The sequence below is a fragment of the Dermochelys coriacea genome, chromosome 17 (assembly GCF_009764565.3).
Source record: "Dermochelys coriacea isolate rDerCor1 chromosome 17, rDerCor1.pri.v4, whole genome shotgun sequence".
Taxonomy (NCBI): Eukaryota; Metazoa; Chordata; order Testudines; family Dermochelyidae; genus Dermochelys; species Dermochelys coriacea.
Window position 1 is genome coordinate 4,320,792 of NC_050084.1, and position 13,371 is coordinate 4,334,162.

A 13,371-nucleotide genomic window follows, 5' to 3' on the forward strand; every position below is an offset into this window, starting at 1 on the left:
CCTTCCCTCCCTCATCCCCCAAAATACCATCATGATTAGCAGGATCCCATATTCGTTCCAGAACGTTGGGACGTTCTTGATGCAGCTCTGTTGGCTTCCAAGAAATGTCTGTGATCAAGGATGAATCTGGCTGGGTTTGTGTGGCTATATACATTTATCAGACTCTCCCACTTCTCCTGATGTAGGGAAGTGTGTGTATTCTCCCCACTCCCCAAGGTAAGAATTGCTCAAAGGAGTAATGTGGTATCAATCCTGTAGGAGGAGGAACAGCCAATCAAAGTTCTGCTCCTGCACTGTTGGAGTTCAATAAGGTATTTTGCCATTGATTTCAGTGAAGAGCAGGACTGGGTCCCAGGTTTCCTGCCACAGAGATCTGCAGGCCAGCACCAGTGTGTTAGGGGATCTCCCTTCCCTCCTGTTTTTGCAGCCATGCTATTCCATTGCAAGCCTTTTTCGTCCTGAGGTGACATTCAAAGAGCAAAGCATACTGCCAATGACTATACTTCTCTTAGCTTGGGATATTACTGCTTCAGCAAAATACCACCTGTTCAGCTTAAGTTTGGTCTTTGAGACTTTGGAAACTGATGGGGGGGGGGGGGCGAGGAGGAAAGTATAATTTTGATCTTGGGCCAAGGTCATCAAGTATCAAGAGACTGGTCTCAGCCTTACATCGGAGAAGGCTGGAAAGCAGCAGGGAGCATTTCAGGACTGCATTATGCCTCGTTACATTTCAGTGAGCTTGATCAGGCTGCATGGCAGGTAGAGACCCAGTGAGGTGAGTTTCAGGTTTCATTGTGAAAGTTTCACCCAGTTTGGGTGTGGAACTAAAAAAGGGCTGTGAAATGAGCCCAGCGCTGCATAAATTACTCAGGACAGAGCTGTGGGAAGGGAAGCTGGGCCCCTGCAAGATTGATAATGACACTCTCCTGATAGTGTTTGTGGCTGTGGCCAAAAAGGAACTCTTCCCACCCAAGGGGGAATCTGCATTTCCTTTCACTGCAATCACACCCAGCTCGTAAATCACAGTCTGCCAAAACAATGCCTGAGAGCAGGGAAAGCCGAGAGTTGCACAGCCTGTTTTTGTAACACAATGACGGTTCTCAGCCTTCACTCTGGGAATTCTTACCATCATTCTGTCGGCAGCCTCTTCATGAGGCCTGTGGTTCTGCCTCCCCCCCCCAATAAAACACTTTCCCATCAGGCTCAGAAAGGGGCTGCAGCCACGTGTTGGAAAGGATCTCATCTCACTCCCCCATGCTTGCAGCACTGGGACTGAATCCTGCAAAGTGCTGAGCACCTGCCATCGCCATTAGCTTCAGCGGGAGTTAAGGGCATTCAGGGCCTGGTGAGACTGGTCCTTAGCAAGTGATAGGCACTTTCACTACCTCCAGAACCAGAGTCCTGGACAGTGAAATCAGTCTCCATAAAAGTGATGCCTGCAGGATGAACTTTCTGATCCCTCTGCTCTGAGGACCTAAAAGCAAAAGTGACTATAAACCAAGACAATGCAGAACAGCCTAGTTCCACTGCCTGAGCAGAGCCAGCAGCATAAATGATGCAAGTTACATTGGTTTTAGCAGATTCCTTCAGTGTGTGGCAGTAATGCAGGAAAAGAAGAATTGGGGGAGGGGAGGGAGATGTTCTTTTAACCTTTTTAGCTATTGATTACCAAAGGTAGGCAGCTGGTGCCTAGAACCACTGCTTGTAACTCCCAGTCCTCTCTCAGTTGATGTGTGCTCCCTTGTCTGCTTGCTGAATCCACCATTCCTCTCCTAGACTGTGAGCTCTTTGGGGCAGAGGCTATCTTTTCCTTCTGTGTGGACAGTGTGGGCCTTCGGTGCTATGGTGGTGCAAATAACCACTAATGCTGCTACGCAAGGTTTAAGTCTGCACAACAAGCAACTGTTGGAGGGAACAATGCACAGCTGGAATTTAATGTGCAAGCCCATCGGGAGAGTATTTCAAATAGCCTAGTGGTCAGCTGTGGAATAATAAAATGTGAAATGATTTCCTGTGAAATGTATTTGTAATCCATGAAATAGTGAACAGCTCTGGCTTCTCGTGCCTGTGAACTGCCCCTTCGATTCAAGGAGCTACCAAGATGTGCCATGTTGGGGTGGGGAATTGTGGGAGAGCATTATGCTGGCCCTACATGAAGGAAGCAATGCTCTGTAACAGCTGGGAAGCAGGTGGTGGCATCAGACGGACTGTTGCCCTTTGCCTGTTCACTCTGCCCCACTGGAGCTGGGAGAGTGGCAGCGGGGAGACAATGGCCTGATGTGGAGAAAAAAAGAGTTAGGAAGAAAAGTAAGGGGATGGCTCTAAATAAATAGTTTCCCCTTTAAAAGCCTTGTCATGTACCTTTGTGCCCCACCTGTGCTGCTGCCATGTTTGGCACAGTGCTTTTGTCCCTGGTTCCCTTTAATTCTGACCTCTGCTGGTGGGTCTCCTCTGCTACTGCGTGTCCTTGTTAGCGAAGCTTTAGAGTGCGCATCGCTGTTCCCTGTGCTGCGTTCCAGCTCCCCAGAGGCAAGGGCCCATGATAGAGGGCCCACAGCTCAGAGAGCGTCTGACATGGCATTAATAAATACAAACAGTACACTCAGGCTTTATGAGCTGAAGTCCTTGCAGGACTGCTCTGCTTCACTGCAGGGGGCAGGAAGTGCGTTCTCTCCCTGCTCAGTGGGGGTCCATAGTAAAAATCCTCATTAAGCTCATATAGTTCCTGGTATGCAGCTTCTTCTCAGACATCAGGCCTTTTGTCACTTTGTAAACGTCAGCAGTGTACATTACTGAGGCAAAGGCTGAAATTGCAAGAACACAAGAGCATCTAAACCCAGTTGCGTGTGTGTGTTAGTTTGGGACGCAGCCGTCGTCTCTTACAACAACTGAACAGACATCTTCAAACATCTTAAGGACTGTGACTTTCTGAGGCCTTGCAATGCCACTTATCCCAGAGCCTAGTTTGATAGCAGTTAATGGCCACTGAATTGTAAGGCTTTATAATGGAAACAATTGCACCCACCTTCCTCCATAGACATTGTGTTGGGCTGCTGTGCACAGCGTGATCATGTTGTGAGGTAACTCCTTTCACTTCATGTGTCAGTGTATTCATGTCTGCATCTGTAATTTTCACTCCCTGCATCTGAAGAAGTAGGGGTTTTACCCATGAAAGCTCATGCTCAAATAAATCTGTTAGTCTTTAAGGTGACCCGGACTCCTTGTTGTTTTTGTGGATACAGACTAACACGGATACCCCCTGATACTTGACAGCATGATGATAGCCCATTGAAGTCAATGGAAAGACTCCTGTGGATTTCTTTGGGCTGTGGATCAGGCCCTTAGCTGCCATAATCCACCCCAGAGGTGGTTGCATTTGAGTGGCAGCTCAACAGTTCCTGTACATAACGTATGTAGCACCGTTCACCCAAGGATCTGAAAGCACTTTACAAAGTGTAAAGAAGCCTGGCAGGAAAGATCCCTGTGTGGGATTTTTATGTGTCTTGCTGAGCAGTGACCAGATCCACCAAAGCTGTAATGACGTGTGCCCAAATTCATGCGGCGAATTAGTGGCAGAGCTGAGGACAGAACCCAGGAGTCCTGCCTCCTAGCTTTCCTGCTTTGAGCGCTAGACTACACTCCCCTCGCAAGGTCAGAAATAGAACCCAGGAGTCCTGACCCTCAGGCTCAAGCCTGCACTCCCTCACTTTGAGAGCAAAAGGTGCTGTAGAAACATGAGATATTATTTGTTTAACCACCACAATGACAGACATTAATACAAACTCTTGTCTCATAGCTCCCCAGCCCCCTTCCCTCCTCCCCATTTGGTTACTGCTGTCCCTGAGCCATCCCTTTGTTCTTCCTCTGCCGCAGGCATCCCCACGCTCATCATCCTGGACGCCAAGGGAGATGTGATCACTCGGCAGGGGCGGGTGGAAGTGCTGAATGACACTGAATGCCGAGAGTTCCCCTGGCATCCCAAGCCTGTGCTGGAGCTGACCGACTCCAACGCCGTCCAGCTGAATGAGGGCCCGTGCCTTGTTCTCTTCGTAGGTATGGAGCACTGTTGATTTCTTTCTTTTTTTTTTTAATTCCTTCACTTATTATTTGGGTTTCATCAGTTGCGGGGGGGTGTCTCTTTGGAGGAGATATCACTGGGATGCTGTTCTCTGTGATGTTCTCCTTGGCAATGGAGCCAGCAAGGTACTAGATATATAATTATAACACACACACACACACCCCCCATTGGTACTAGATATATAATTATAACACACACACAGATGCTCTATTGGGTGTGTGTTATAAAGCAGTGTGTCCACTCCCTGGGGAGGGAGGGCCGGCCAAGTCTACGTTAGAAATTTTCATTGTTACAACTTGGAGTGGTTCACGTAAGCCGTTGTAACAGTGTAGTGTGTCTGTGCCAGCCATCCTGCTCAGCGTCTGCACGAGCCAGGGCATTATGGGTACCTATCCCATAGTTCCCAGCACAGCTTTCAGAAGCAGGGCTTTGTAGAAGTGCCGTACTATTCAGGTGTTCCCGTGAGAGCCGTGGAAATCAGTGTTTGTCAGTGATATGCAGCACTGGAAATGCATCACAGTGATCCATGTGCTTCTTGCACCTTTATGGAGCAGAAACCTCGAGAGCATCAAGTTGCCAAAGCTAAGGGAGACTCCAGGGGACACTGCAGAGGGGTCACTGGAAGGGATGGCAGGAGCATTATAGGACTATGTGGAGAAACCTGGTTTCAACCTCAGTGTGAGCACATTTTCTACGGTAGCTCTGCAGTGGCACATGCATGGTGCTGCATGGTGCTGACAATACTTGTGAACCATCCCAGTCCCTTGTGCATGTGAACTCAGGGTGTATTCCAAGCAGGGCTGGGGCTAGCAGTGCCAAAATCCTCTAGACTGGACCAGGCATAGAGGGTGGTGGAGACATGCAGACCAAGGATTATCTTGCCTTCCCCAAAGCCCATGTGACATGGGGTGGGGTGAAAATGGGGCTCCTTTAGAAAGGACCCCCCTCCTCCCCAAAAGAAACCCCCATGTGAGATTCAGCATGATAGGTGTAACGCTAGGAACCGTTAGAACAGGGGTTCTCAAGCTGGGGGTCGGGACCCCTCGGGGTCACAAGGTTATTACTTGGAGGGTCGCGAGCTGTCAGCCTCCACCCCAAACCCCACTTTGCCTCCAGCATTTATAATGGTGTTAAATATATAAACAAGTGTTTTTAATTTATAAGGGGGGGGTCGCACTCAGAGGTTGGCTATGAGAAAAGGGTCACCAGTACAAAAGTTTGAGAACCACTGCGTTAGAACATGCGGTTGAGTTACACCTGGTTGCTTCCCTTAAAGTCACAATTCCGCAAATAATGCTGATCTCTCTCTGTTTGTGACGCTGGGCTGGATTCTTGTTTAAACAGCAAACAGGTTCCAGAGCTATGCTATACTGTGTGTGTGAGAGAGAGAGAGAGCTGTATATGTGGGATGGGGTGTGCTGTGATGTATTTTGTACAAACAAACTCCAGTCCCCAGGGTATTATTTGTATCTTAACTTTATTACCTGCATGACGAAGCATGTAGAGGGTGCTGTTGGGTCACAGTATCCCAAAACAACTCCCAGGGGTAATGGCAGATGCATTTTGGTTTGATCTACCTCTGCTCAAAGCGTTCAGACCACAAACCCGCTGGAACAATCAGAGAGGGGTGGAGTCACTGATCATAGCAAGAGCGACCAGTTCTCTCCTCCTCTGGGGTAGAAATAAGAATGACCCCACTGGGTGGGTCAGACCAATGGTCCATCTAGCTCAGTATCCCATCTCTAACAGTGGCCGGTACCAGAGCTTCAGGGCGAATGTAAGGAACAGGACATTTTTGGAGAGATCTGCTCTGTCTTCCCCTTCCAGCTACTGGCACTCAGGTTTAGGGTCACCCCAAGCATGGGGTTGCGTCCCTGACCATTTTGGCTAACAGCCATTGTTGGACCTATCCTGCCTTATTGAGCAATTTGTGAACCCAATTGTGGCCATCACAACATCCCATGGCAATGAGTTCCACAAGTTAATTGGGCGCTGTGTGAAAAAATATTTCCTCTTGTTTGTATTAAACCTGCTGCCTATTAATTTCATCAGGTGACCTCTGGCTTTTGTATTGTGTAAAAGGGTACATAACACTTCTATTCACTTTTTTCACTATACCATTCGTGTTTTTATAGACCTCTATCATGTCCCCCCTTTTCTCAGCTGAACAACCATAATCTTTTTAGTCTTTCCTTGTGCGGAAGCCATTCCATACCCTTGATGATCTTTGTTGCCCTTTTCTGAAACTTGTCCAGTTCCACTACATCTTTTGGAGATGGGGTGACCAGAACTGCCCACAATATTCAAGCTGTGGGTGCGCCATGGATCTGTGTAGTGGCATTATGATATTTTCTGTCCCATCCCTAATTGAAGTGTAGTGTTGTAATTATGCTGTGGGATGGCTGTATCCAGGGGCAAGGAGGAATTAGGGGGAGTTCCCTGCCTCTTCCCACGCCCTTTGTCATGAAGAGCACACTTTTCCATAGCATTCATAATATGGCTGTTGTACCTTCATTTTTTTTCCTTTTCAGCCTTGCTTTTGACCCTGATTATTTATTCAGTAAAGCCCAGTATGGGATGTGAGCGCACAGTGAAAACCCCTCTGCCCCCTTGCTGGGAGGAATAGCTTGATGGGCTCTGTGTGAGTGAGGCTGTCAGTGCAGAGACACACACCTTGGAAAAATTGTTTTTATCTTGCTCTGAGTAAAGTTTCTAGCATCTGTCTGCAAACGATGTGCGGGGAGGAGACTCCCTGATGGAGATTGGGAGCTCCCCGTGAAGTGTTAGGGGATGCTCCTAGATGTAATTTCCCCCACCCACCATGGGACAGAATAACCCCACCGTGCTATTGCAATGTCATGCCACAATCCAGTGGGGCAGGCGGCTCTGTGTGGCACTGAACATAATCATTATTGAACCCCCAGATTATCCTTACAAGATGCAAGAGAGCCAGGTGGAAATCGAGGCTGGTTAGCAGGCTTCAGAACAGACAGAGATCCTAAATCCAACCCACTGAATTTTCTAATTTAACTGAAGAAGTGTTTTTTTACCCACAGAAGCTTATGCCCAAATAAATCTGTTAGTTTTTAAGATGCCACCGGACTCCTCTTTGTTTTTCTAATAAAACTGAATCTTCTTCGTCTCCAGGTATTGCCTAGACCAGTGGATCTCAACCTTTTTACCATTGTGGACCACATAAGCAGCTTTCTGTGTTCTGTGGGCCACATCCACACAATATATATACACTACCTGTATGGATGTCACATGGACCGCAGCTGTGTGCTGATTGGATGGGCTGCGGGTTGAGAACTACTGGCCTAGACTGAGGTTGCGACGCACAATGCAATTGTTGCTCTAGCAATTCCAGGGAAGAGGTGGCATTTACAGAGACATCCCATGTCGTTTCACATACCCAGCATTTTAGGAGCAGTTTGTGCTCTGTTTAATGAATACTGTGCTAGCACTCTCCAACCAAGCCTCTCCAAACACTCTGAACACTCATTAAGTGTCACAGCCATCCTGAAAAGCAGAAAATTAACTCCACGTTTTACAGACGGATAAATGGAGCAAAGAACAGCGAAGAGATTTGACCAAGGATACGGAGCAAGTCGGTGGCATCGTTAGGAAAAGAACCCTGGAGTCATTGTTCCCTCAGCGCTTGGCTCCAGTCACTAGACACCCTCTTTTTGTATGTCCCCAAGTCAGTTAGATTTACCAGTGTTTTGAAACTGAGACTCCCTCATTTGCGGGCATCTGGACAGCAACGACTGCGCTTTGTTTTATGGACATATAGCTCAGTGCTTCAACTCTGGAGGAGGGTGATACCCCCTAAATAATGGGAGCCTCCGAGTGGCTTCAGGCTCTGGAGAAAGGGCTGGGATCTCTAGGTCTTTGGGGGAGGGGTTCTAGGCTGCAGCATTTGGTTCAATGGAGCATCAGTTATGAATAACTGACAAGTTTATGGAGTAGGTCGGCCGCAGCACAGAGAGCTGAGTTGGCATTTAGCCAGTAGAGTTTGTATGTAGAAAATCATTCACAGTCCACCCCCATTGCTCTCTCTCACGCAGAGACACTGCAGATAATAGCTCTGGAAGCTGTTCGCTGTTTAAACAAGCCAGGAAATGGGGGGTGGGAGCAGAGAAGCTGTGTCTGGTGGGCCATGTCTCTGTTCAAGGGCAGACAGAGCTCCCTGCTGCGGTGGGGTGGGGGTTCTCTCAGCGTCACCTCCTGCCTGTTTCAAAGCAGCTGGAGGGTCAGTCTTGTGCTGGCAGCGGGGCAGTCTGCTCCGCTGAGAGCTCGGCGGTGGCGCAGTTACCAAGAGGCATGTCCGGGGGCGTTTACGGTAGGGCTGTTTTTTCCTTTGTTTTGATGCTGAAAGCTGCCCCGCATTGAGATCTTTTCGTCTAGTTGCTGCGCAAGGACATGTTGTCTCTCTTCCTTCCAACCAAGCATTAGCACTTCATTTGTGGTTGGTGTTGGATTGATGTTCTCATCCCTTTCCACTGTACCTCTGCCAAATCACAGCTCATTCCATAGGGCTGCTGCTGTAGAGACTCGCACGTGGGCAAATGCCTGAGCAGTCATCCCAAGGTGGAGAGATGGGTGTAGGGGGGGACAGGCAGTGTCAGATCAGCGTGCTCTCTGGCCTTCAACTGGCTGACCAGTGTCTCGGTGTGTGTTTGGCCCTGCGCTTCAGGGGACCAAATGCTGCAATGTTTTGGGAGCAGGAGCTGCTTCACCGTTAGGATTTATTTCCCAGGCTCATATGAAAGTACGTTTCAACTGCTCCCTAATTGCTACAAGGCCACGCTGGCTTTGAAGTTGCCGCCATGTGTTCTGGCTCCTGTTTTCTCCGTGGAATAAAGCCTCCCGTAATACGGTGTCTTTGGATCTGTTTGATTGTAACCTCCCTCTTGTTGCCTTTTTCTCTCCTGTTGCCCGTGCCCTGCAGATTCGGAGGATGATGGGGAGTCGGAGGCAGCTAAACAACTGATTCAGCCGATAGCAGAAAAAATCATTGCCAAGTACAAAGCCAAAGATGAGGAGGCGCCACTGCTGTTCTTTGTGGCAGGAGAGGTAAGAGGGAGAGGAACTTCCTTGGCTTTATTTCTTGTGCTTTTTAAATTAAGGGCCCAATTCTTCAGCTCTTAGACCTGCAATTCCCATTGAGGCCAGGAGATCTGTGTGGGGCAGGCCTGCAGGACCAGGCTTTTTATCAGCTACACAAGCATCTGCTTCTCTTTGGAAAGTAATTTGGGGGCTTCCTGCACATCTTGTGAAGAGTGAGCTGACCTCCCACCCACCCTGGAGCACCTGCCCCCAAGGATCTCCTGGCACTGTACAGACATGAATGAATACACGAATGTAGTACCTATCCCCATTGTACGGGTGAGTAAACTGGGGCACAGAAATGCTGTGACCTGTGGAAGATCACAGAGTGAGCCTGGTACAGAACCCAGGAATCCTGGCTCCCAGTGCCCCGGCTCTAACCACTAGAAGCTGGTTTTTAATAAACCAATCAAAATAGTGTTTTGGGAACACAAACTTCCCAGCTTCAGGCCTCTATTCGATAAAACTCAAACAAACCCCAGAAGTTTCCAAGCAGCCAAAGGGAGTGTGCCACTCCTAGCATTCTTTAAATGCTTTGCCTTTAAGACAAATGGGGAAGTGGGGTTGGCAGGATCGCCGCACCGCAGGGGTTGTTGGCTTTGAAACTCCTCTTGTGCCAGTTTTCTTCTTGACTTTCCTATCAAATGAGGCTTGTGGTAACAAAACATGGCTTGGGGCTGACTTCATGAACAGGTTACTTGTATTCCGATGACAGCCCAGGGGCCAGGGCAGAGTTTTGAGGATAGAACCAAGGGTTTTCTAGGTTTCAAAGTAGCAGCCGTGTTAGTCTGTATTCGCAAAAAGAAAAGGAGTACTTGTGGCACCTTAGAGACTAACAAATTTATTAGAGCATAAGCTTTCGTGAGCTACAGCTCACTTCATCGGATGCATTTGGTGGAAAAATTTTTCCACCAAATGCATCCCATGAAGTGAGCTGTAGCTCACGAAAGCTTAAGGGTTTTCTAGATTCTCTGGTGGTGTTTAACTGATTGGAGACACTCAATGCGAGACTCTGGTGTGACTTGTCCATTCCTGACTTTCAGTCCGCATGAGAATGTGGAGTAATCTCGCAAGCGGAGAGAAAGAGATCTTTCCCTGGAGACATCGATAGATGGGACAGAGCTCTAGCAAATAAGCAGTGGAGAACAGTCTTACTGTGCTTTTCAGCAGAGTGGCCTAGCTGGGAGCTGACAGGAGCTCTCCATTTCTCATTTATACGGGTCACTACTGCCTTTGCCCTCGCTGGATGAGGACTGGATGCAATCAGTGTGCACTCTCCCTCTGTCTGTGGGGTGTGGAGGGGGGCGGGGGGAGTAGAGGTTGCCTCCCACTGCGAGGAGTATGTACAGGCTTCCCCTGATGGGGAGGGAGTGCTTGAATCTGAGAGTGATGTCACGTTGTCCGTAGCCCTGCGTCATCCATCTCCCCCCCCCCCCCCAAATTGTGCTGCTCTGGGGACTCAGTGCCCTGAGAGGAGATGCCAAGGGAGATGATGTTTAACTGGGAGCGGAAGCTGAGAGGCAGTTGTTAACAGTGCTCTCTGTTTACACTCCCCGCAGCCACTCAGAAAACATACAGGGTGGGCTGGTCAGGCATAGGGCAGGCCGAGGGGGGTGTGAAATGTATTGCTCGGCACATCCCTTTGGAGCATGGAGCCAAACTGGCCCATTTCTGTTGAACGTGGCCCTGTAACGAAGTGTGCTCTAGTGGCCTCTAATTGGAGGCGTTCCTGCGCAAGATTTATCGAGAGCTCCCAAGTGGAGCCGTCAGCCCCGTGATGGATGTGTCTCTGCGGTCCAGCTTCTGACTGTCTAGAGAAGGAGCAGTGAGCTTGCTCCTGGTGTCCTGGAGGGAAGCACTGCCTCCCTGGTGCTGCAGTGCGCCCGGAGCTGCAGGGACAGGCGGGTGTTGTGGTCCAGAGGTGCCCCTGCTATTCAGAGGCTTTGCAGACGGTACCTCTGGCTGGCTGAGTCCCATGTGTACTGGCAGCCTGCTGTGTGCTCCATCACATGTTACAACAGCCTCTTGGAATTCTCTTGGTTTCTGCTCAGTGTTGTGTTGTCAGTGCATTGTGCTTTCCCCGGCGCTGGGTGCGAGAGATCTGTAGATCGCATCTTGGCGACTCCAGGGCTACACTAGGTTTCCCTTTACACCCTCTCCACAGCTCTGCATGGCAGGTGACCATCAGTCTTCTGGCTGAGTTGGTCAAACATGATTCCTTCCTCAGCTGGCCAGAGAGGTTTCTGCAGGGCAATGCAAAGACCCTCCCTCTTCTTGGCCCAGGCCACCTTGGATGTTCTCTCATGGTCCTGAAAGTGAACATAGGCAACTGGGGACTCCAGGAGATTAGTGTGTCTCCAGCTTTCTGTCGGGCCCTGAGCTGGGGCCTTGGCTCTGAGCTGAGTGACTCCTGGGCTCTGCATAGTCCTCTGTCAGGGCTGGCACTGAAGGAGAATGCGTTGGAAGTCTCTGGGTCGCCTCTTGAATGTTAGAAACTGATCAGCTGGTGTGGATCTAAAAAGAACTGACCTGAACCTTCCCCAGAGACTGACTGGAGCCCGGGAAGGCTGGGGAGAACCAGGCTCCTTTCCCTGATCCCACTTGTATTTCACTTCCTTGCACCTTTGTGGGCACATCTAGAAGTGGAAGCGCTGAAATACAGCAGCAGAGGCAGGACGCCCCACAACTCCTAGGAGAGTCTACGCACGGGACATGCAGCTGCATTTTTGGCAGCTGGATGGAACTCTTGGAGGTTTGCTGGTTTCTGTTTTTAATACTAAGCCCCTCTGTATTCATTGCACTGACAGGAAACTTGGCAGGGCAGGCAAAGAGATGAACAAATGCAAACCAGCATTTTCTTTCAGTCCTTGCTGGCTGCCAGGTATGTCTAACCCCATTCAACAATCCCCTGGCATGGTGCAGCGTGCAGAGGTGCTCCTTTAGGGCCCTATTTTATTGCTACACCCCAGCAGCACCAAGGGGAGTTAAATAGTTAAATCTTATTCCCTGGTGAACTGGCAGCTGACCAAAGCAATTGCTGCAGTGCCAGCACTGACTGGCCTCAATCAGCTCCCCTCTGAGCCAAGCTAGCCTTTTTAGAACAATCTGTACTGCGGACACGGGCTTGCTTTCATGGAGCGCCCTGCTCTGTCTGTGCAGGGGAGAAAAGAAACTCCAAGAGTGCCAGTGGAGAAGAAACTAGTAGTTTCTGAGTGAGAAGAAGATTCTTCCCAAATTCTTTGAAATCTGCTGCCTCCAGTCCACCACTTCCTAGGGCCACTGTAGGAAAGGGGCTTTTGCTTCTGACACAGGCACCAGGGTGGGTATGAGAGGATGCAGCTCCTGCGGGGATCACTGAGCCAGATGCAGAGTGACTTGAGGAGTAGAGCACGTTGCAGGCCAGATGGAAGTGATTTGGCAATCAGTGGGTGAACAAGAGGAGTGGGGTAAATCCTGCCTTGGGAATTCGTGCATAACTTCTCTGCAAGCTGCTGGGGGTGGTGCAGGTGCATGTGGTCAGTGAAACAGCAGCAAGCATAGGGCTGAGTGCTGGAAATGCCTTGGCCTTAGTTTGGATCAGTTGCTCCAGCACAACCTTAGCAATTTCACTGGCTGGCACGAGGGTGGCTGAGCGCAGCATTTGAGCCATAGGTTTTGCTCCTGACTCTGCCCTTGCCTTGCTGTGTGACCTGTCACACTCCATGCCTGTGTCCTCCTGTGTCCAGTGGAGACAGCGTTTCCCTAGCTGGCTGGGGGCTGTGAGGGTGGGTGGCTGGTGTTTGCAGAGAGCCTAGTGGAAGGAGTCAGTGTGAACAGAGATTCTTATCAGCCCTTTACTAGCCTGTGCAGGTCATGCTGTCACTGTAGGCTGAAAATTACAAACATGTTTTAAACAAGGATTGGAAAATCCATAGTGCCCTTTAACTCCCCAGGCAGGGCCCAGGAGGAAGGGTCTGTGTTTCCCTTCCAGGCCCTCAAAGCAGCTGGCTGTCCCAGGGAAAATCGCCAAGCATAGGGCTGGGCAGGTGCAAAGCCTCCCATGGCTGTGTAATGTACATGTGTGTGCCTGGTCCCCGTGCGCACGCCCAGCCCTTAGCGCTCCCTTCCGAGCTGCGTGGGGCCTGGAGCAAGCCAGTTCCCTCCTGAGCTGCATTGCGCCAAGAGGGGAGCCCGCTGTTCCACCC

General features: G+C 49.8%; 1 protein-coding gene across 1 annotated transcript in view; it reads left to right on the forward strand.

The window, feature by feature from the left end:
- NXN (nucleoredoxin) overlaps positions 1-13,371 on the forward strand; it is a 103,566-nt gene that overhangs the window by 81,420 nt on the left and 8,775 nt on the right. Inside the window, exons 6-7 of the mRNA XM_038375397.2 lie at positions 3,874-4,053; positions 9,030-9,154. Of these exons, the coding sequence (XP_038231325.1) occupies positions 3,874-4,053; positions 9,030-9,154 (305 nt within the window). The remainder of the gene's footprint in view (positions 1-3,873; positions 4,054-9,029; positions 9,155-13,371) is intronic.